The 24741-nt window shown below is 40.4% G+C and overlaps 2 protein-coding genes across 2 annotated transcripts in view; both read left to right on the top strand.

Moving 5' to 3' along the window:
- Positions 1-17187, top strand: part of scn1ba (sodium channel, voltage-gated, type I, beta a) — a 32568-nt gene extending 15381 nt beyond the window's left edge. Inside the window, exons 4-7 of the mRNA XM_062985153.1 lie at positions 15161-15410; positions 15618-15759; positions 16466-16545; positions 17079-17187. Coding sequence (XP_062841223.1) covers positions 15161-15410; positions 15618-15759; positions 16466-16538 — 465 coding nt within the window. The 3' untranslated portion in view covers positions 16539-16545; positions 17079-17187. The remainder of the gene's footprint in view (positions 1-15160; positions 15411-15617; positions 15760-16465; positions 16546-17078) is intronic.
- Positions 3594-12721, top strand: LOC134301411 (uncharacterized). Its single transcript, XM_062986111.1, has 6 exons — positions 3594-3937; positions 4256-4348; positions 6797-6865; positions 9544-9618; positions 10307-10378; positions 12329-12721. The coding sequence occupies exons 1-6, from the start codon at positions 3784-3786 to the stop codon at positions 12541-12543; spliced, it is 678 nt and encodes a 225-aa protein (XP_062842181.1). The 5' UTR covers positions 3594-3783; the 3' UTR covers positions 12544-12721.
- Positions 17188-24741: the final 7554 nt, after the last annotated feature.

Below are 24741 nucleotides of genomic sequence, written 5' to 3'. Positions count from 1 at the left end.
TATAAGATGCATGTAAGTGATGCAACTGTTTTATTTATATGTTTTCATTTTATTTTAATGAAATTTTATTAAAATCATGTAGAAACTTATGGCATGCAAAAGTTTCACAAAACTTCACAATTTGTTTCTAGACAAACACTCTAGGAATACATATGCCACAACTTAGAATACTATAGTTATCACTTAGCATCACTCTAGTAGCTATCTGAATTGATTAACAACTTCCCAGAAACAACAAGGACTAACACTGAACAGAATTCTGGCCGTTAAAGACTGAATACGGTTTTGGACATTTCTAACTTAACCTAGTTTCACTAACAGTTACAACTGGCCATGATTTTGTCAAGGTAATTACTTCCAGTGAACAGTGAAGGTTTGAAACTTAGAGTTGGAAGTAGTCACAGTCTCTGTCTTGGGCTCAGGATCGGTCAGAGAGGTGACCAGCATACTAATCAGGCTGGAGTCCAGGGTGGCATCGGAGGACAAAACTGGTGCCTCCAGTTCAAGGAAGGTGTCATTCTTCAGGGTGAAGTTTGGAAAGGTCCAAGCCTCATTGCAGAGGCCCTGGTTCAGGTCAGGGGCCTCATAGGAGCAAGAGCTTGGTGCCATGTACTGCTGGTCTTCATACTTATCTGGGTCGAAGTAGGGCTGGTCGATAGGGTTGTGATAGGAGACATCAGGCATCACATTGTCCACACAGTATTGTCCACTTGTAGGAACAAGGTCCAGAGACATAGTGGAGCAATTCACTGAAGGAACCTGGGATATGGTTGCAGACGAGGTAGCAATATCAGCTCCCATGGACGACTGGACTGAAACAGGAACAGAGTTTTCAGCATTCTTTTCCAGTGCCTGGTGGTACCGGATAACCTTTTTAGCTGCGACGATCTTCTGCCTCTTTTCTGTCAGCTTACATTTATGGCATTGGCATTGTCTCCACTGGCAATACCGTTTATGCCATTTTACAGGTATTTCAATGCCATGGTTTAGGCATCTGGAGCACCTGGGTATTTGCTTAGGTTTTTTTTCAGCAGGCATGTTGGACATCTTAGGTTTCATCTCGTGTTTATAAGACAGGGGCAGATCTCTGACTTTTTGTAAAGCCTTTGCTCAACCTTAATCCTAAACATAATGAGGATTTACATATTCTTTCCAATCACGTTCGAACTCTTTACCTACACCCCTCCTCCTCCTCACACACACAAAGTATCAAAGTATGTCTGCACATGGGTGACTGAGGCACAAGCTTAACCCTCCTGTTATGCTCGATTCTCGTCAATTTGACCCAGGGCATGTTTAATTATCCAAAAGTGTCAGAAACCAAAAAAATCCCAATAATCATTGTTTATATCTCATTATTCACTCATTCTGCATGGCTTAATAAGTTAAATCAATGAAGTTTCATACCAAAAAATACTTTTAACTATATCTTTTTAGATTTTGAAACACTAAGACGGGTCAATTTGACCTGTAAACATAAAATATTATTTATCAAAAACATCTTTGAAAATTATATTGCTTCTAGTTTTCCAATACAGCTGAAATTCAGCTATTTTTATATATTATATATTGTGTGAACATAGGCTACAGTCATAAAACAATGAAGTACAATAAACAATGAAGTTTAATCAAAGTCAGAAATGTTCAGCTTTTTATTTTGTCTAATTATTAAATACCAAGAACTTGATGTTTTATGACAGTAGTCCATGTTTAACTATACAAGCTCAGTGAAATGGTACACAATTGGAGCAGTATCGTTCTCACCGAACCGATTCTATTGAACTCCTTTCTAAACTACTGCACTATATGGGATGAATCGTGTGTTGGATCAGTTGAACAGCGCTGTTGGAAAGAATCGGTTCAGTAAAATGGCGCTTCGTCCCGCCCCACCCCCACCCGCTCAGCAGCAGCAGCAGCAGCGCGGATCTGAGATCTCACACAGCTCATCCACACAGGTGAGTGCAGCTTCTCTCATGCTAATGAGCTAACCTAGCGAGTTTACTGCTCAGTTAGTGTAGAGATGCTGTCTAACTGTTTTCACACTGGTAATTACTCCAGCAGTGTTAGTTAAAGTGATATTGAGTAATGATGGTGACTTTTAAAACATGTTTTTATTAGTTTAACCCTTTCATGCATGAATTACTTAGATTTTAAAAAATTGTCTTTTTTTTACATTGCACGATTTGCTTTAAATGTTACTTTTATTTAGAAAAAAAGTTAAATGAGTAAGTTGCCCATGAGTAAGAAAAAAGGCTAAAATAGTATGACAGAAATACTTCAAAAAATGTAATATGGAAATTTTTAAAAATAATATATAAATGATTATATAACATGTTATATATATATATATATATATATATATATATATATATATAAAATAATAAACACATTTATAATACTATTTGTAAATATACAAATTTTACATAGTGTAGCCCTGTTGCATATCTTTTTTTTTTTAAGTTTAATAAAATAGTCTGCAGTTAGGTTCTCAGTTGATTCAAAAGTTATCCTAAATTTTATTAAAATTGAAAAAAGAGCCTTAAATGAACTGTCCACAAGTGTGGACACTATGTGTGACTGAGTTATTAGCTTCCACACTCCTGATGCAGACAAGCTCTGTCTCCCCTCCCCCACCTCACTCTCACTCTCACTCTGCTAATATCAGCTTTACATTAAACATGGTCAGTAGTCGCCTTTATAACTTTAGTTATTAAAAGATTTAATGTTTTGTTAAATTTTGGCTCTGACTAAATTAGATAAGCTGGTGTTCAGTTAAGTTTAGAATTAGTCACATAACCATTGCATTGATGGTTTATTTCTTTTAATGTGTTTATTTTAATGTTTACTGCAGTATTTCTAACTCTTCTGTCTTCTTTTGCAGAGTTAATGATTACAGAAAAATGGCAGAGAGAACAGAGCAGGTATGTTCCACCATTTTTACTCATGCAACCTGTTGTTAAAGGAATGGTTAATCCAGAAATCATATTTTCCTCTTATCTCAGATGTAGTCAAATCAGCCAAGACATGTTTGGAGTAAAAATACATAAAAAAATACATTCTGTATAAATAAATCACCAAAATTTCTCTCCACCTGCTCAGATAGCATCCAGATCTTAATTATGGTCTTACAGACTTGTCAGTGTGGTTTAGGACACAGAATGACGTACTGTGAACTAAAATTAAAACCTCAGTGCTACAAGGCACTTTAGACAGCAGTAGGGCTAGTAGAAGGCTGTTCTAGGATCAGATTCCTCCTGTGCTTGACATTCATCTTATGACAAAGCAGTCATTCCTGCTCTGAGTCAGTTGTCTAATGCCTGGTTTGCCCTGATTTTCACTCGGCGACTGGTCGGCGGTAGATTTGCAGGCTTGGGAGCAACTCTGTGTTCGCTCGGCGATCAAAACTGCACAAAACGGCTCTCAGTCGCTATGTGTGAACTACCCAACAACTCGATCCGACCAGCTCGAGATTTCTAGCATGTCAGATATCTGATCTGAGTTGCCCGACTGGCAATGAGTGCAGTGTCAAACAGTCAATGAGAACACAAGATACGGTCTGAGGGGAAACGCAGGAGAGGAGTGTAAACAGGTGGGACAGGGGGATAGTATAGTGGATATCAGAATATATGATATTCTGGTTGTGACTGTCTGAGGAGATTTGCTGAGGAGAGCAAGGCAGAAAACCCAGAACTCCTGAGATCAACCAGATTGAGAAAGCAGGTTGCTACACTTTGTCAGCTGCTGAATCTTGACCAGCAAGAGTTGGAGCAAGTTGCAAGGTTCATGGGGCATGACATTAGGGTGCATTGTGATTTCTACAGACAGACTGATAAAACACTTCAACTGTCAAGGATCAGCAAGCTTCTCTTTGCAATGGAGAAGGGCACTGAGACCATCAAGGGCCAGAATCTCAACACCCTTAACTTCTCACTTCCTGGTATGTTTCTAAATAAATGTTTAAAAAGCTTCCGAACAATATTTTTAATACATCTGAATAGATACTTTACATGTTGGTTATTTTGCAAAAGAATCATAAATTTGATTCTTTAGTATCATGTTCATGCTGTATGATTATACACAGTAACGCTTAAGTGTTTAGACCCACAAGCCAAAAGTCACAATTTTAGGTGTCTGAATTATGTTATCACACTTAATTAATACTTAATACTAATAAAACAAAAATAAGTGTTCATACCATAAGGCATCATAGGCATTTTTATAGGATGCTTAACTTAATGTTCATGAATACTTGCAGGTAGCAGTAAGGCACAAGATCCACAGAAACAAAGATCAGCAAAGCAGCCAAGCCAGAATAAACCAGACAATGTTGCAATTACAGAAACAGAAGGTAAGTTTTCATCGTTTAAATAATTTACACAGTCAAGCTGTATTTTAGTGAAATAACTACCTTAAATGATCACCTTCTGTAAAACTTTTTGGAAAAGACTTCAACTGGTTTAGTGTGTTATTAAGCACTAACAAGGTTGAATTCCAAATTTTTCTCAGCACTTTTGTATTTGTATGAGAATGGATAATGTTGTAGTACTTGGTCAGTCTCAATACCACAATTTATTGATTCCTGTCTTTCTCAGACTTTTAACTTTTTCTCAAGATGGGTAGTTTTTTGTAGTTTTTTTTGTTTGTTTGTTCTAGCATTTAGCTTAAATGGATATTGGATAGCTCCCTTTTTTTGACCATTGCCTGTTTTTTTGACTGCGTCTCTGGATTTCCCTTTTGTAATAAACCTTACAAGCCTCTCCTCACAGCATGTTAAACCAGAAGCAGATATTTTAGATGTGTAGACATTGTTGTTCATGTAAATGGCCAAACATGTTCCATTTCCCCTGACAAAACTGAGGCCAGTCATGGTCTTGGGTACTACATCATTATCTAGGTATTGCACAAATCGGTAAGCTCAATTGCTGCACCACTGTATAACACATAACTAAAAGTGCTGTGCAAAATTTGTAATCATCCTTTACTGTAGTTCATGTAGTAGTAACAAGTAGGCAGTTAATTATAGGCTTTTTGTCAAAATGTTAATAAGCACATTACAGTGGCATTATGATGTCACCCTATACAGGAGCTTTTAGTTCTCAGTTGGGGTTCCATTAAAGATGGGAAAACGTAGCATGTGGGACAGTGCTTAACCAGGACCAGGACTAAGAACCATGCCAAGCTATACTGAACAAAAATAAAAACGCAACACTTTTGTTTTTGCTCCCATTTTTCATGAGCTGAACTCAAAGATCTAAGACTTTGTCTATGTACACAAAAGGCCTTTTTCTCTCAAATATTGTTCACAAATTTGTCTAAATCTCTGTTACTGAGCACTTCAGTGGCATATCATGATGCTGATTAGACAGCATGATTATTGCACAGGTGTGCCTTAGGCTGGCCACAATAAAAGGCCGCTCTAAAATGTGCAGTTTTATCACACAGCACAATGCCACAGATGTCGCAAGTTTTGAGGGAGTGTGAATTTGTCAGTACATCCAACCGGCCTCAGAACCGCAGACCACGTGTAACCACACCAGCCCAGGACCTCCACATCCAGCATCTTCACTTCCAAGATCGTCTGAGACCAGCCACCCGGATAGCTGCTGCAACAATCGGTTTGCATAACCAAAGAATTTCTGCACAAACTGTCAGAAACTGTCTCAGGGAAGCTCATCTGCATGCTCGTCATCCTCATCGGGGTCTCCACCTGACTGCAGTTCGTCCTCGTAACCGACTTGAGTGGGCAAATGCTCACATTTGATGGCGTCTGGCAGGTTGGAGAGGTGTTCTCTTCACGGATGAATCCCGGTTTTCACTGTACAGAGCAGATGGCAGACTGCGTGTATGGCGTCGTGTGGGTGAGCGGTTTGCTGATGTCAACGTTGTGAATCGAGTGGCCCATGGTGGCGGTGGGGTTATGGTATGGGCAGGCGTATGTTATGGACAACGAACACAGGTGCATTTTATTGATGGCATTTTAAATGCACAGAGATACGATGATGAGATCCTGAGGCCCATTGTTGTGCCGTTCATCCACGACCATCACCTCATGTTGCAGCATGATAATGCACCACCCCATGTTGCAAGGATCTGTACACAATTCCTGGAAGCTGAAAACATCCCAGTTCTTACATGGCCAGCATACTTACCGGACATGTCACCCATTGAGCGTGTTTGGGATGCTCTGGATCGGCGTATACGACAGCGTGTTCCAGTTCCTGTTGATATCCAGCAACTTCACACAGCCATTGAAGAGGAGTGGACCAACATTCCACAGCCCACAATCAACAACCTCATCAACTCTATGCGAAGGAGATGTGTTGCACTGCGTGAGGCAAATGGTGGTCACACCAGATACTGACTGGTTTTTTGACCCCCTAATACAGTAAAACTGCACATTTTAGAGCGGCCTTTTATTGTGGCCAGCCTAAGGCACACCTGTGCAATAATCATGCTGTCTAATCAGCATCTTGATATGCCACTGAAGTGCTCAGTAACACAGATTTAGACAAATTTGTGAACAATATTTGAGAGAAAAAGGCCTTTTGTGTACATATACAAAGTCTTAGATCTTTGAGTTCAGCTCATGAAAAATGGGAGCAAAAACAAAAGTGTTGCGTTTTTATTTTTGTTCAGTATAGTATGTAATTATGCATGTTCAAAATGTGTTGGGTTTGGTGATGTGCACATTTTCATCAGGGTACGCAACTGTATCACAGGCAAAGAATGTTTGGTGAATATTGCTTGTCCAAATGTTTTTCAAAAGTTAATCAGTGCTGTGATCACTTTACCACAGATAATGGTGACCGTGATGATGATGATGGCCCCTGCACCAGGGTTAAAAGGAAACTGATAAAAGATCCTGGTGAGTTTACTGTGCATATACTGAAGTGGAATGAAGTTACTCTTAAACATAATGGGCCAGATTCATAAAACTTTGTGTTCCGCACAGGCTAAGCTGAGTGGTTACAAACACCACAGCACTGGATTATAGTGGCCAAATTAAAGATGAAAACAAGTTTTGACTTATCAGTTTACAGTTCTAACAGATTAAAATGTAATTAGTTACTAGGATGAATGGATATTGAGATTTGATTGGATAAATGTGTTGCTGACTTGTACATGTGCCTACACATGCTTGAATATGTGACAAAAGCATGGTAGCACCACATTTAATGCAAACGATACAAATGTGCCTGTAATTCTTACCTGTTTGGTCTTAATGTCACCGTGCATTTCATGAGTTTGGCCCACTGTGTTGGAGTATAGTGAAGATGCACACCAATCAGGCATAAGATTAAAACCACCTCCTTGTTTCTACACTCACTGTCCATTTTATCAGCTCCACTTACCATATAGAAGCACTTTGTAGTTCTACAATTACTGACTGTAGTCCATCTGTTTCTCTGCATACTTACCCTGTTACCCTGTTCTTCAATGGTCAGGACCCCCACAGAGCAGGTATTGGATGATTATCAGCACTGCAGTGACACTGACATGGTGGTGGTGTGTTAGTGTGTGTTGTGCTGGTATGAGTGGATCAGACCCAGCAGCGCTGCTGGAATTTTTAAACACCTCACTGTCACTGCTGTTAACCGCATCCTGCTTAACAGAATGGAAGACGCTGTTGACTCGCAGCTTCGTGACCAACAAGCTGGTTTCCGTAAGGGAAGATCGTGCACGGACCAGATCGCAACCCTGCGTATCATTCTGGAGCAGTCCCTGGAATGGAACTCGCCTCTCTACGTCAACTTCATCGACTACGAGAAGGCGTTTGACAGCGTTGATAGGCAGACCCTCTGGAGACTACTGAGACACTACGGAGTGCCAGAGAAGATTACCAACATCATCAGGAAGTCATATGAAGGAATGACCTGCAGATTAGTGCATGGCAGACAGCTCACCAACGCCTTCGAAGTAAGAACCGGAGTGAGGCAAGGCTGCTTACTCTCGCCCTTCCTGTTTCTGCTGGCCATAGACTGGATCATGAAGACATCTACAGACCAGAAGCGTAACGGCATTCAGTGGACACTTTGGAAGCAGTTGGACGATCTCGACTTTGCCGATGACCTGGCTCTCCTCTCCCATACCCAACAACAGATGCAGGAAAAGACCAGCATCGTTGTGGACAACTCAGCTAGACTGGGCCTTAGTATCAACAGAGGGAAGAGCAAGGTGTTCAAGACAAATGCATCTAACGAGACACCCATCGCAGTCCAGGGTGAGGCGCTGGAAGAGGTGGATAGTTTCACCTATCTCGGCAGCATCCTGGACAGCCATGGAGGAACAGATGCAGATGTCAGAACCCGCATCGGTAAAGCACGAACAGCCTTCCATCAGCTGAAAAACATCTGGGGATCCAGCGAGATCAGCACCACCACCAAGATCAGGCTCTTCAACACCATAGTAAAGCCAGTATTACTCTACGGAGCAGAGACCTGGAGAACCACCGTCACCACCATGAAGAAAATCCAGGTCTTTATTAACACCTGCCTCAGGAAGATCATAAAGATCCGCTGGCCCGATAAGATCAGCAATGTAGAACTGTGGCAACGAACAAAGCAGCAGCCTGTTGACCAAGACATCCTTCAGAGACGCTGGCGATGGATTGGCCACACCCTCCGCAAACCTACATCCAACATCACCAAACAATCCCTCACCTGGAACCCCCAAGGGAAGAGGAAGAGAGGACGGCCTAGAAATACCTGGCGCCGAGACCTGGATGCAGACGCCAAGCAGATGGGCAAGACGTGGGGACAGCTGGAGAGACTCGCCCGGAATCGTGATGCCTGGAGAGAGCTTGTCGGCGGCCTATGTCCCAGACGGGACCACAGGCGGAAATGAAATGAAAATGACTGTCACTGCTGGACTGAGAATAGTCCACCAACCAAAAATATCCAGCCAACAGCGCCCCGTGGGCAGCGTCCTGTGACCACTGATGAAGGTCTAGAAGATGAGCGACTCAAACAGCAGCAATAGATGAGCGATCGTCTCTGACTTTACATCTACAAGGTGGACCGACTAGGTAGGAGCGTCTAATAGAGTGGACAGTGAGTGGACACAGTATTTAAAAACTCCAGCGGCGCTGCTGTGTCTGATCCACTCATACCAGCACAACACACACTAACACACCACCACCATGTCAGTGTCACGGCAGTGCTGAGAATCATCCACCACCTAAATAATACCTGCTCTGTGGGGGTCCTGACACTGAAGAACAGGGTGAAAGGGGAAACAGATGGACTACAGTCAGTTATTGTAGAACTACAAAGTGCTTCTATATGGTAAGTGTAGCTGATAAAATGGACAAAGAGTGTAGAGACAAGGAGGTGGTTTTAATGTTATGACTGATAGGTGTATATTCTCATAAAACGTTGGTTTGGTTTCCCAGACAGAGATTAAATATTGTCTTAGACTACACAGCATTTATTTACCTTTTAAATAAAAGAGTAGTACCAGACTAGACTTAATCCTTGTCTTGGAAACCAAGTTTTACTGTGTATATTTCTAGGTTGCTTATTTTGATTATATAATTAATTTTAGGTTTTGACTTACCAAAGACAAACAGACTGCAAAGAAGCAGGAAAAAAGATGATAATGAAAGTACAGAAATGGATGGTAAGTGTAGTTCAATTTTTACTATTGCAAATGAAAACAAATACAAGATGAATGTATCCATAGCTCAGCAGATGTGTGTAATAGCTCTACATTTCTCCTTATATTTAAAACAGTCCATGGAAAAACAACACTGTCAACAACTGTGCGGCTCAGTTCAACTGTGCCTCTCAATTTCTACCACTGCCACACGTTATACATAACTTTCATAGCTGTATAGTGTAAAACTAAGGCTTTTCAAAGCTCTTAATGGTACAGGATTACTGTGGTAGCCTAAGCATCAAATATTACATGCATTACAGAATTATGCAACTTAACAACAAAGCATTCTGTGAGCTTCATACTATTTGGGGGGCATTTGGTTCCTACGGTAAGTCTTCATCTCTTGAGTAACTTGGTCTAAAAAGCAGACCAAACTGAGATGTTTTCAAGAGCTACATTAAAAGCCTAGTTTATTTATAGTCCTGTTTAAATGCACTCCAGCATAGTCTGACTTTATAATGGGAAAACCCCCTTAATTATGCACCCATCTTTGTCCACCACAGAGTATCTCAATGTTATTTATATATTTATATTTTTCTCTTTCTGTTCAAATGTCTAATGTCTAATAAGTACCTTCAATTGTGAACATTTATAAAATGTATTTGAAAAGCTATTGTACAAAGGTTTTTGTCCCCCTTCCCTTTCACAGAGGACAACGATGGTGATTACGGCTCCGTTACCACTAGTAAGCAGAGGAAGAGGAAGCTGATGGAGCAGCCCAGTGAGTTTTAGCATGCATATTGTAAACCATTGTCCTGCATTTTATTAGAGCTGGGGTCATCAATCTTCTTCACAAAGAGCCAGTGTGACTGCAGGTTTTCATTCCATTTAAGTAGAAGCACAACTGAATCCAAATGTTTCATCAATTGGTCTCAGTCTTCACAGAATTTGTGAGCAATATGAGGTATGATTCTATTTGCTTGAATGGAAAACGTATTCCCACTGGCTCAGCATGAAGAAGACTAATGAACTACAGTGCCATCAGAAAGTATTCACACCCCTTCACTTTTTTCCACATTTTGTTACGTTTCAGACATATTTGAAATCCGATTTGAGTATAGTTTTCTTTTAAAAAATCTACATGAAATAGCCCATAATGACAAAGTGAAACATTTTTGTAAATTTATTACAAATGTAAACATTTATACATAATAGGTACATAAGTATTTACACCCTCTGCTATGAAGCTCAAAATTGAGCTCAGGTGCATCCAGTTTACACTGATCATCCTTGAGATGCTTCTACAACTTGATTGGAGACCACCTGTGGTAAATTCAGTTGATTGAACATAATTTGGAATGACACACACTTGTCTATAAAAGGTCTCACAGTTGACAGTGCATATCAGAGCAGAAACCAAGCAATGAAGTCAAAGGAATTGTCTTTAGACCTCCGAGACCGGATTGTGTCAAGGCACAAATCTGGGGAAGGATACAAAAAAATGTTGGCAGCATTGAAGGTCCCGAAAAGCACTGTGGTCTCCATTATTCGGAAATGTAAGAAGTTTGGAACCACCAGAACCCTCCCTAGATCTGGCCGCCCGACCAAACTGAGTAATCAGGGAAGAAAAGAGAAGAATGGTGATCAAGAACCCAATGGTCACTAAGGCAGAGCTCCAGTGTTCCCCTGTGGAGATAGGACAACCATCCAGTAGGGTCAACCATTGCTAACACACTCCACCAATCATGCCTTCATGGTAGAGTGGCCAGATGGAGGCCACTCCTCACTAAATGGCACATGGCAGCCCGCTTAAGGATTTTCAGACCAGAGGAATCAAAATTCTAGTCCGCATAGAGGGTAAGATGACAGCAGCCAAATATAGAGAGATTCTTCAAGAAAACCTGCTCTGGAACTCAGACTAGGGCGATGATTCATCTTCCAACACGACAATGACCCATAGCGCACAAGATAACAATGGAGTGTCTTCAGGAGCAGTCTGTGAATGTCCTTGAGTGGCCCAGCCAGAGCCCGGACTTGAATCCAATTGAACATCTCTGGAAAGACCTAAAAATGGCTGTCTACAGATGCTGCCCATCCAACCTGACTGAGCTTAAGAGGATCTGCAGAGAAGAATGGGAGAAAATGCTCAAAAACAGGTGTGCCAAGCTTGTACAGACATACCCAAGAAGGCTGTGATTGCTGCCAAAGGTGCTTCAACAATATATTAAGCCATGGGTGTGAATACTTATGTACCTATTATGTTTAAATGTTTACATTTGTAATAAATTTACAAAAATGTCTGAAAACATGTTTTCACTTTGTTATTATGGGCTATTTCATGTAGATTATTTAAAAGAAAACTATACTTAAATCGGTTTTCAAATATGTCTAACGTAACAAAATGTGGAAAAAGTGAAGGGGTGTGAATACTTTCTGATGGCACTGTACTAAGTTTATTAGGTACACTTCTGTACACTCATTCGCTACTTTATTAGAAACTCCTACGTTCTCCACTGTAAGTGTACAGTTACAGATCACAGTACAGTCTATCTGTTGCTGCACAATTTATCAGCCCCCCTCTAACCCATTCATCTACTGGTCAGTTTCCGACCACAGGACTGCTGTTGTCCAGATATTATTTGGATGGTAGACTGTTCTCACATTACATTATGAATTAATTATCCAGGGAAAACATTGTTAACCCTGACCTTCACTTTTCTGCTGCTTTCAGAGACTTCTGAAACCAAGAGGCGTGCATGGAGTGAGGAGGAGCAGGCTGCAGTTTTTAAACATTTAGCTGTATTCCTTGAGCGGTTCCAGGTCCCAGGAAAAGCTGACTGTTTAAAATGCACTCAGAATGAAAGTGCCTTAAAATATAGAACGTGGAGAGATGTGAAGTACTTTATCCATAACAAAATTGTGAGTCGTGCTAAAAAAAATCACTGAGTGCATGTCAAGCCAAGGAATCATTTTTATGTTCTGTTCATGTCACTTGTTCTATATTGGTCGGTTGCAAAGCTGGATGGATGACACTGACATTCATGTTGTAATGTTGGTTATAATTCATGTTTATGAACAGTTATCATCATCATGCAACAGTTAAGCTAAGCTAAGAAGTTTTAATATAGCATTTTAATGTAAGAAGTAAAATGTTTAAATTGTATTGTTTCTGGTCTGTTTTGTCCGATTCATTTTAGTCAAATCATTGACAAACCAATTCTGAGCTGAAGTTGCAAAGTTAGAGCAAGCATGTCTTTTTAAAATTAAGTATCAGGAAATGACAAATCCACTGAACTCAGGTGGAAGAAAGGTTTTGTAAGTACACTTGAATATCTTATATGTAAATAATACATTGGGTATATGAACAGAATCACCCTGGTGGTATGCTGCCCCTCGCTTTATGCCCAGCCTGTACAATACAAGATTATCTCTTAGACACATGATACACACTACAGTAATACAGTATGTATTCCATTAACCCATGTTTGGTAACTTTAACTAACAAAGCTTTTACTAACAATCACTGATATGAAGTGTCTGGCAAATACAGACATAACACACATGTACATAACACTAACCACCTCAACAGAGGAGTGCAGAACTAGAATGTGTTTTTGTAACCATGAGCAAAAATAAAGAGATTAAGGTTAGGGTTAGTAGTGCAGCTCCACATCTATTACTTCTTTATATACATATTTGGGGTTTTATTGAATTAACCTTGCAGTAATGAAATGATGAAATGAAATGTTAAACATGTCTCTTTTCTACTAAAATACTAAAAATGAACTTCCAAGCCAGGTTATAGTAGATGGAATCGACTCGACTGAATCAATAGATTCTCACTAATGACTATAGGTCTGGGAGAGAGGAATCGACTCATTCTGTTGATTCAATCGAGTCGACTCAAGGAGTCATTTCCGTGCAAATAATCGCTAGAAATGAAATGAGTCGATTCGCAGGGTTCAAGAATCAATTGCTCGATTCGGAGCACCAAGTAGTGAATGAACAGAGGCTGCTGGCGCGTTTTTCTGCTCAAAACTCTCTAAACGAGCTGTTTTACTGAACTGTAGTGCGTTACTTTAGTAAATGGACGCTTGTGCATGTTGTTTTGACGGTGTGTTGGGATTGTTAATGCAGGACTGGATCATCACACATGTTGGAGCGCTTCACTCATCATAAGGTAGGACAGTGGGGGTTGATAGGCTGCCGCTGTGCAGTGTAAACTTGCTGGACTTGTGTTCCAGCTGCAGATGTGTTTGTGCTTGTTGTGTGGAGACTGTGCTGTTATACTGGACTGTAATGACCACATGCTTTAAGTGTGTATTGTTGTGTATGTGTGCATTATCAGCTGATCTGGTGTGTTCTGATGGACCTGTTTAGTATGGGGATGATGCTCAGGTACAGTGGTACAGTGGACGGGTTTACCTTACACGCGCTTTACGCGCTTTGCTTTTCGCGGAGAAAACGCCGTGTTTTGACTGACGGAGATTTCAGCCAATCAGAAGCGGTTATTCTACAGACCTGCAGCAGAGCAGACGCTTTACTCAAACATACGGAGCGCTCTAGAACCTGATTGGCTGGAGCCTCTGCTGCTCAGCCGCTATTGCTCAGTCAGCCTGGTGGGCGGGGCTTCTGCTGAGCGGAGACTAAGTACAATGGCGGAACCTCGTTAGCTAAGCTAAATGCTAATGCACTCGGATGAAGTGCAAAATAAAGCGTTAATAATCATTGCATGTCATGACTTTCATTATTTACTGTGGACACATATGGTTATTAAAATTAGTTTACGATTGCAGTTTAATTGTATAACGTTTCATTTTCTAATATTTGTTGGTATTTACATTAAGATATGAGTGTTTTCTTCATAGAAAAAATAGAAACGGAACCGGTCCTCAGTTTAGCGGTAGAGAACTTTTTTGTAAATGCTGTAATTCATTCAGTTTCAAGCGACCCCTCACATCTGGGCGACATCTAGAGGCCAAACACTCAAACAGCTTCTCTCTAGCTGCAGCAGAAACTGTGGTCCTCAGTTACCCTGTACTTTTACCCGGTCCTCACTATAGGGCAATTACAAGAATGAGTGTGTGTGTGTGTGTTTACGTGTGTGTGTGTGTGTACGTGTGTGTATATGTGTGTGTGTGTGTTTACGTGTGTGTATATGTGTGTTTACGCGTGTGTATATGTGTGTGTGTGTGTGTACATGTGTGTATATGTGTGTTTGTGTGTGTACGTGTGTGTATATGTGTGTGTGTGTGTGTACGTGTGTGTATATGTGTGTGTGTGTGTACGTGTGTGTATATGTGTGTGTGTGTGTTTACGTGTGTGTATATGTGTGTGTGTGTACGTGTGTGTATATGTGTGTGTGTGTGTACGTGTGTGTATGTGTGTGTGTGTGTGTACGTGTGTGTATATGTGTGTGTGTGTGTTTACGTGTGTGTATATGTGTGTGTGTGTGTGTACGTGTGTGTATATGTGTGTGTGTGTGTTTACGTGTGTGTATATGTGTGTGTGTGTGTGTACGTGTGTGTATATGTGTGTGTGTGTGTGTACGTGTGTGTTACAGCTGTACCGTTACTCTGATATGGGGGGTAAGATGAAGGGCGTGGTTCTGGACGAGCGGTTCGAGGGCCGGTTGAAGTGGGCGGGGACGAAGGACACACCGGACCTGCAGGACGGATCTCTGAGCATCCTCAACGTCACCTACAATGATACGGGAATGTACCACTGCTTCTTCGAGCGCTTCCTCATCTTCCCCAACCACGAGCAGCGCAACTTCACCAACAGACACGTCAACCTCACCGTCGTGGCCAAGGGTGAGCGGGCGGGGCAGGGGCAGGGGCAGGGGGGTCCTTTTCTGTTCCAGCATGACTCTACCCATGTGTGCAGGACACAAACTGAACACCTGGACGTTCTAACAAATGGGCACAGATTCCTCAGACACACTCCCAGCCCTAACCACATAGTTGTGTGTGTGTGGTGTGTATGGTGTGTGTGGTGTGTGTGTGTGTGTGTGTGTGCAGTAACCAGGACTCTGGCCTCCATCCTGTCGGAGGTGATGATGTACGTGTCGATTATCGGTCTGCAGTTCTGGTTACTGGTTGAGATGGTTTACTGCTACAGGAAAATCGCCGCGGCTGGAGAGGAGGCGCTGAGAGAGAGCGCGTGAGTACACGCCCGCTATATTAGGAACACCTGCACTGCCCATTTTATTAGGAACACCTGCACGCCCGCTCGTTAATGTAAACATCCTGTCAGTCAGTCAGACAGTCGTGGAGCAAAAGCAAGGCGTACAGAATCACACAGAACTGCCGCTCACTAGATGCTTTTTGTGAAAATCTAAAGAGATCAAAGCTTTCTCACCTACATTACTAACCTGCATTCTAATTTATAATTCTAATTTAAAAAAAAACAAGTATTCATAACGTAAACAGTATTTTTACAATTCATTTATTACAAAGATTTTATTTACTTTGATTACTTTGTGCTATCTTTATTATTGTTTTGGTCAGGGTCTCGGTGGGTCCTGTTCCACCGGGATGCCCTGGGTGCCAGTCTATAGCAGGGCTTCAGACCCCAGTACGGCTGATAGCACCGCTGATATTCAAACCTGGATCTCAGCGGTGCTCGGCTAGCGTGACAGATTTTTATTATTTACATTTATGTTTATTTATTTATTAATGCACTTAATTGCTGTATTAATTAATATGCAAATTATATGATGTATACATCATTTTTATTTAGTATTTAACCTACAGAATGTTATATTTTGATTTAATTACTGTTTTTTTAATAATAATAATAATGCTAATAATAATAAAAAATATTATTATTATTATTTAATATTTCATTACTCTCTCACCCCCCACAGTGCTGAGTATTTAGCCATAACAACAGACAGTAAGGATAACTGCACCAGTGTCGCGGTGGCAGAACAAATCTGACCCACAGGTGAGTTTATTACTTATTACTATCTAATAATTACATTTAAATACTTTATTATGTATATTTAAATGTTATTAAACGTTGGTTCTGATTGTACAGAAGGTGGGTCGCGGAGAAAAATAATAATAATAATAATAATAATAATAATAATAATTCGATCCCCAGGTGGGGCGGTCCGGGTCCTTTCTGTGTGGAGTTTGCATGTTCTCCCCGTGTCTGTGTGGGTTTCCTCCGGGAGCTCCGGTTTCCTCCCACAGTACAAAAACATGCAGTCAGGTTAATTGGAGACACTGAATTGCCCTATAGGTGAATGTGTGTGTGTGTGTATGAGTGTGTGTGTGTTTGCCCTGCGATGGACTGGGTGTTACTGTGTACCTTGCGCCCATTGAAAAGCTGGGATAGGCTCCAGCACCCTAGGTGACTCTAATTGGATAAGCGGTTAAGAGAGTGATTCAGCGTTTATCTGGCTAAATGTTGTGGTTTATAAATAACGACCTCACAAAGGAGATTGATCAGACTGACCTGGCTTTGATTTGAAGGTTGGACGTTTGACCCCGTGATGACCGAGTCCCTGAATTCCTCCGACCCCTCAGAGTAACGACGGATGAGCAGGACGAGGCGAGATCATCTGGAGTCACGCGGCACAGACGGACCTTATATTTATTTCATTATATATATACACTTATATACAGTATATATAATTAATTATTCATTATTATTATAGAAGCGAACAGCATGATTATTCACGTATACACAGTAGAGTCGTACTGAAACCATAATTATACTGTAGATATTTAGCTGGACCACTCGTCTTCACATCCAAGGGTAAACAACCTTTATATAACGTTTATATAACGTCATTATAACGTCTGTAGTTCACTCTGTGACTGATTTCTGCCTCGACTCAACGCTAGCATTGTTAGCACCCATATCAGACACAGAGCGTCATTATTAGCAAACAAATACAAACGGTAATGCTAACACACCGATGCTAACACGACCCACATTCCAGTTTCCTCTCGCTAACGAGATAAACGAGGCTAACGAGGAGCAGAAGCTAACATCAAAACTGCGCTGTTATTAGCATTAGCATTTTAGCTAAGAGGGAAAAATAACACGAGGTAATAAATGTTAGAATAAACTAGCAGCAAGAGCAGATCACACACACACACCATAGTGTCTAGAATCGCTAATGCTAATGACATGATGCTAACCGAGTTAGCCTAACTAGCACTGCTAGTATTGCTTTTTAACAATGTGAATGAAGCTCATTAGCATTTTAAATTCGCTTTGCTAATCTCAACCGAATAATAAGTCACTCACACACACCACAGTGTCCAGAATCGCTAATGCTAATGACATGATGCTAATGTAGCTAGCCTAACGTTACCTTTTCGTTAAGTTGTCTTTTTACCAATGTAAACCAAATGAAGCTAATTAGCATTTTAAATTAGCTTTGCTAATCCTAACCAAATAACAAGTCACACACACACCAGTGTCCAGAATTGCTAATGCTAATGCATGATGCTAACATAGCTAGCCTAACGTTTCCTTCTTGCTAAGTTCAGTTTTTTAACAATGTGAACATAGCAAAACGAATCGAGGCTCATTAGCATTTTAAACTCGCTTTGCTAATCTTACCTGAATAATCACTCACTCGCGCACACCATTATTAATAACCTAGCGAACATTTCTGCATGTTACCTGTGCGGGGCCCTTCGTTTTGGCCCCCAGTGAACCACCCTGACCCTGTGCCTGACTCTGAGCTGCCAATCGCCCCGCCCTTAAGGGGCACCAACGTGCCTGACCCGCGCTCACCCGCACCTGTACTGCCCAGCATCCGCCCGCGACGGAACCCAAGATAATCTCACCACCCCGAGTGCCACAAAAACCTCGAATATTTACGTTTAATTATAATGTTTACAAAACCAGGCGGCTTTGTATCATCTTAGCCCTTCGTCGTCGGGTTAAGATGCTAACTTTAGGAAAAGATGAAACGCCTACAATGTACTTAAAAGCTAACACTGCAAACGAGCTGTTATTAGCAGCTAGCTATCTAACATGCTGTGGCTGTCGCTAACAGGCTACAGTAAATATGCTAATCTTATTCCTTTAGCTGTATTATTATGTTACTTTTAACAATATTTGTACATTTTATAAAGCACGATCGCAGCCTGGAACAAGCTAGCACTTAGCATGGAGCTACAGACTGCCCGCTCCCTCCCTCACTGATTTTTCTATCTAATCAAAACATCACGGTTCAGACTCGAAGCTTTTCATGAGTGTTTGTGAATATTTATCTGAACTCACGTCGGACTTGTTGGTCATATGTTTAATAAAATAAACGAGCTTAGCTTAGCTTAGCTTAGCATTACTGACAGAAGGAGCTGCATAAAGAGGAACGAGTTTATAAACGTGTTGAATTTTGTTCCCCTCAGACTGAAATCTGTACACAAACTGTTTATATTTCCTGCATGAAACCAAAATAATGTTAAAAATATTAATAATAAAAATAAAAACACACAAAAATGGGTGTAAATCAGACCGAAACCCTCGGGTACACAGCAGTTACTGACTGTAACCACAGGGGGGCAGCAGAACACTGCCACAGTCCGCAACCGTGTTAGCGAGCTGCTCTGCGCTGTGTTCATAATGATTTATTTATGTTTATAACTGATCTCTGTAACTAAAAACGTTACAATTAAGCATTTATACAAAATTCACGTGTTAAAATGATATTAATATGATTTCAAAAACGTTTTAAACCTTTTTGTTTGTAAATAAAGCCAGTTAGCTAAAGACCAATCAAGCTAAAGCTAAGTCCATACCACAGACACTATAATATAATAATATACACAAATGCATCTGTAATTAATATTATTAGTAGTAATAAGAATAATAATTTTGTTTCCCTCAGATGTGTCAGTACATCATCACCAACAAAAATAAGCATTCTACTTAACACTTAGCATATTGCTAACTAAACTCCATTAGTGCCGCCATATTATAAACATTCCAGCACAAACTGCCAAAAATCTTATAAAACCTTTAAACTGGGACCAACACGAACACTGGTGAAACATTCAGCACCAACATGAGCCCCATTCACAAATATATCATATATCAAATATACACCCATATTTGTGTATTATACATAAAACCTGTTAGAAACTGGAACTATTTCATATATTTACATGTCTGCTCGTGTATGTGTATGTATTTCTCACATGTATGTAACATATAATTATTTAACATTATGTTAATGATATACATTGTGGCATCGGCGAGAAGGATGGAAGCGTCTTCCTTAAATGACATGAAAATAAGAAAAATCTTTAAAAAACATCTTATTACAGCTTATTTATATATGTTATGATAATAAAATTGCATATATACATTAAATATACGTATATGCTAACATATATGGATGCAACATACTGTATAATATATAAAAATGAATCCTATAGATATGTTTAGTATATGTACATGCACACGTTTTATTATGGGTATTATGGGTATTTTATGTTATAAACTTATATCTACATACATCCAGATACACGTATACATGTATGTTATATTAATAAATCACCTTACAGGTAACATATATGGTAAAAACATTATTAATATAGTGGTATATATGTCATAGATTACATTTTCATGTGCCTTCTAGTCTGCTGGGTGGGAAAGACCGGACTAAACAGGGGGCAGGGGGGAAGGGTACTGTATATATTTGAGTAACTTATATATAGAAATAAGCATTTTTGGTATATACATTACACACATTACACATACATATTTCTATGTTCGAAGGTTTCATAAATAGTTTGCACAAATATGGGCGTATATTTTATATATGAACATTTTATATATTACATTTGTGTGTGGAGTAAACCATGTATTAGTTAGCCGAGTAGCATTAGCGAGTTTAGGCTAAGCCTTTTAAATGAACCTGAAGTGCAATTCTAGCCTAGCTTGACGTTTTTACCCTGAATAAATCCTTAATCACAATATCACCACACGACAGCTGATTATGAGCATGGCTAACACAGATAGCGATGCAGCTACTTCGAGATTTTATGCAATCGTTGAATTTTCAGTGACTGATTTTAAGGTTTTTGAGTAGATTTTGTAACTGCATGATGACACGACGTTGCCTGAACGATAATCACGTTATTAAAATCGCTTTCCTCTGATCACAAGTCTCACGTTTTGTTTTCTGACTCTGTAGCATCGGGAAAACTTCCCTCAGGATGCGGAGATTGCTAACGATTAGATGTTTCTTTATTATTATCATCATGACAATCATAGCAGTGCTAGCTTAGGGGTTCAGGTACTAAACTAGCAGTCAGAAGGTTGATGGTTCAAGCCCCACCCTGAGCAACGTCCTTTAACCTTTTATTCGCTCGCTAACTTGCTAAATGATCTGCAGTTCGGTCCTGACTAGCATGAAGCTAGCAGACGTTAGCATCATTAGCATGTCTGGTTAAAGTTCTCCTGTAATGCTGAAACTGTGCAAGTGTTTGAAAGTAAATAAATAATAAAAGTGTTTTTTACCTCTCGGCTACACGTCACGTTTGATCTGAATCGGATTTCGTGTCGACGCCCAAAAGTGTGAATCCATTTACAGCTCAAAGAAATGTAAAGGTGACTCAGAGTGACAGGAAGGTCGCTGGTTCGTGTCCCATCTGCTTTGATTGCATTCGGTCATAAGTGTATAAAAACCAGCTGCTGAATGTATTCATTCATTTTCTGTTTTACCACTGCTTTATCCTGGCCAGGGTCGCAGTGGGTACAGTTTACTGGCTAATTAGTAAGAAACACCCCAAACAGGTCACCAGTTCATCACAGAACACACACACTGTATTATCCAGACTGCATGTGTTTGTACTGTGGGAGGAAACCGGGGCTCCCGGAGGAAACTCTGCTTGGAAATCGTACCCAGGACCTTCTCGCTGTGAGGTGACGACGTCAACGCCACCCACCAAGCATTTAGCAGGCGCTTTTATCCCAAACAACTGTGAGCGAATACAATTCGAGCAATTGAGGGTTAAGGGCCTTGCTCAGGGGCCCAACAGCAGGATCTCGTGTGATGGTGGGACTTGAATCAGCAACCTTTTAATAACTAGTTCTGTACCTTACCTGCTGAGTTACTACTGCCTCATAATCCAGTTCAAATCAGTCCGGACTGTAAATCAGATCATTAAAACGTGTCTTTATTTTATAGACGACAGATTAACTCAACATGCAGATCCTGATTTGGTCCTTTAAGATAATTTTGAGACGTTAAATAGCTTTCATGAAGCCGCAGAAGCAGAATAAGTTCCTCAATTACAGATTAAACTGTCAGACTGAAGCACAATAAAACAATTTTATTAAAACTTGTGAGTTTTAACATGAATTCTTTGCTCATTTTGCCACATTTCCTCCCAATTTAGTCATTTCCAATTCTCTATCACAATTTTTTTCCGCTTGCAGCCCTCCAACACAGACCTGGAGTCGAGGCCTGCAGAGGATTCTCATAGAGAGTCATGATGTGCTCTATTTGTTTCTCAACCACTTATGTCGATGCCTCTATCAGACAGCAGGGGTCGCTATTGCAGCAGCAATTAGATAAAACCCAATCCCACCCTCCGTCCCACCCTCCGTCCCTCCCTCTGTCCCTCCCCCCCTGAGACACACAAGCACCAGTAAAATAAATACGTTACACACAAATAACACAGACTCTGTTTTTACCCTCAATGTTTCATTTCTACTCAAAATCTTTCTTTTAATCTGATCTCTGGTTTTTACAGTATTACAGTAGAATCACCCCCCCCCCCCCCATAAAAAATTCACCCCCCACAAAAAGGAGAAATAAAACTACTCCAAATAAATAAAACAGCAGATCAGGAGCGAGGGGAAGGAGAATAAAAGCAATGAAAGGAGGAGTGCAGGAGATCAGCAGGATCAGCAATAAAAACACAAATACACGACACGCCCGGTACAAACGTACAAAAACTAAAAGAAGGAACAGAAACCTGGAAGTGATTTTCACGTTGATGTGGGTTTGGTCCTCTCAGAATTTAAAGAGCATTAAAATAATAAAAGCTATAAAATCTCTCAGCAGGTGAAGCCCTACAGCAGGCCTGTACTGATCATCCTAACATCACGTCATGATTAGTGGTACATAGTGGTGATACAGAACACAGGAAGTCAGGAGGAACCGCAGGAGGAACCACGAGTGTAACTCAGTTCAGCTGCTTTAAATAAACAAATGTTTGAAATCTGAGAGCGCAGACGTCAGAGGAGCAGCGACGATATCTGATACAGCAGCTTCAACCAGGAATGATATTCAAAACACAAACTGATCCGGATATACACGAACTGACTGTAGACACAGATGATCAGGATATACATGAACCGACTGTAGACAGAGATGATCCGGATATACACGAACCGACTGTAGACAGAGATGATCCGGATATACATGAACCGACTGTACACAGATATGATCCGGATATATGTGAACCGACTGTAGAATTGATCAGGATATACATGAACCGACTGTAGTCAGAGATGACCTGAATATGATGAATATCTGAGGAACCGTGTTGTCCGTTTCTCTCAAGCTTTACTGGCTACACAAGCAGGACGGACGTGAGCACAGATCTGATTTCTCAGCTGATTTGATTATTATTGAATGATTGATATCAGACGGTGTTAGTGATGATCAGCACACGCCTGCTTCACAAAACAACAACTAAAAATATTCAAGTCTCATTTCAATAAGAGATAAAAGTACGATGCTAATCGTTCTATCAAAACAGGCTTTTAAAACAAACTAAATAAATATAAAAGGAGAGAGAACATGCTAAACATGAAGGTCTGAAATGAACTTCTCCACCTGGAGAACATTAATCCCTGAAACTCACTCAATCCAAGAGCAAAAAAACCCAAAGATTTAATCCAGGTGACAAAAACTTGATGTTCAAAATGATTAAAATGTTCTATTATTATTATTACTTTGTAAATGATTTAGACATGCACAATTCCCCCTCCGTGCTCTGTCATCCTGCACCTCGTGCTGATTAAGAAGGACCACAGACTGGCACGAGCACCCCCGACAAGCATGAATCAGGATTTTCTTTCCACCAGCCAGCGGTAGATTTCTACATACAGCCCTGACACAGTTTTTTGTCTGGACACGCCCGTCCAGGCCAGGATGGAGAACTGCTGCGCCACCCGAGCACCTTACGATTATTAAACAAGATTTGCAGCAGAAACATCAGGGTTTCACATTTTCATTAGGGATGTAACAATACACTCTACCCACGATGCGATTCACAATACTGGATTCACGATACGATTTTTGTAAACTGAAATTGAAGACAAATGATGACAAAGTTTCCTTTTATTATTTCTCTTAAAAAAAGAAAATAAAAGGCCAAAATGGCGCAGCAGAATATTCCGTTAGCACACAAGCACAGAGTTTCTGAACTCCTCGGTTCGAAACTCTGTGTTGCCACCAGTCGGCTGAGCGCCATCTAGTGGGCATAATTGGCACCTGTGTAGCGTGCAGGAGCAAGAATAGGAGGGCTGTACACGTGTCGGAAGAGGCCCTCAGCAGCGGAAGACAAAATTGAGTCGCTAAATCAGGAGGAAAATGAGGAGAAAATACCTTAAAAAAATAAAATAAAAGCCTGTATTTGTGATTATCTTTTATTTATCTAAATAATAAATGCCCTTTTATTTCTGAGGTACAAACTATGCAAAACAATTTTGAATTTAGTCCAATTTGGCTGAAAAAAATTCGGCAACCAGGTGTATAGCGCCAGTGACGCCAACCAGGCGAGGTGTATAGCACCAGCGCCCTCTGCTGTTTAAAGTGAATACCGATTCATTTTACATTTCAAATCGATTTGAATCGGTGAATTGTTGAATCGGTTATTAACTGTCTTGTGGTGCATCGTTACATCCCTAATTTTCACATTTCTTAGGTTTCTTGAATTCTGAAGGTGCATTTATTTATGTATATGTGTAATAATGATGCATTTATTATTGCATCTAATTAATAACCTGAATGAGACGATTCTCACCAGTAAACGGTTTTATAGTCTGTACGGCCCGAGTTTTTCCCTTTAATTTAATCTGTGACATTTATGACTAAAATACACTCACAGATGACACCATGGGCCCTGTGATGGATCAGCACCCTGTCCTGAG

The sequence above is a fragment of the Trichomycterus rosablanca genome, chromosome 23 (genome assembly GCF_030014385.1).
Source record: "Trichomycterus rosablanca isolate fTriRos1 chromosome 23, fTriRos1.hap1, whole genome shotgun sequence".
In the NCBI taxonomy this organism is placed as follows: domain Eukaryota; kingdom Metazoa; phylum Chordata; class Actinopteri; order Siluriformes; family Trichomycteridae; genus Trichomycterus; species Trichomycterus rosablanca.
The sequence above is the reverse complement of the archived record's forward strand: the minus strand, read 5'-3'. Positions and strand labels throughout refer to the sequence as shown.

Coding starts and splice junctions, on each gene's coding strand:
- LOC134301411 (XM_062986111.1), top strand. CDS start 3,784: ATGGGGCATGACATTAGGGTGCATTGTGATTTCTACAGACAGACTGAT. Junction 3,938..4,255: donor CCTTAACTTCTCACTTCCTG/GTATGTTTCTAA, acceptor GAATACTTGCAG/GTAGCAGTAAGGCACAAGAT. Junction 4,349..6,796: donor TGCAATTACAGAAACAGAAG/GTAAGTTTTCAT, acceptor ACTTTACCACAG/ATAATGGTGACCGTGATGAT.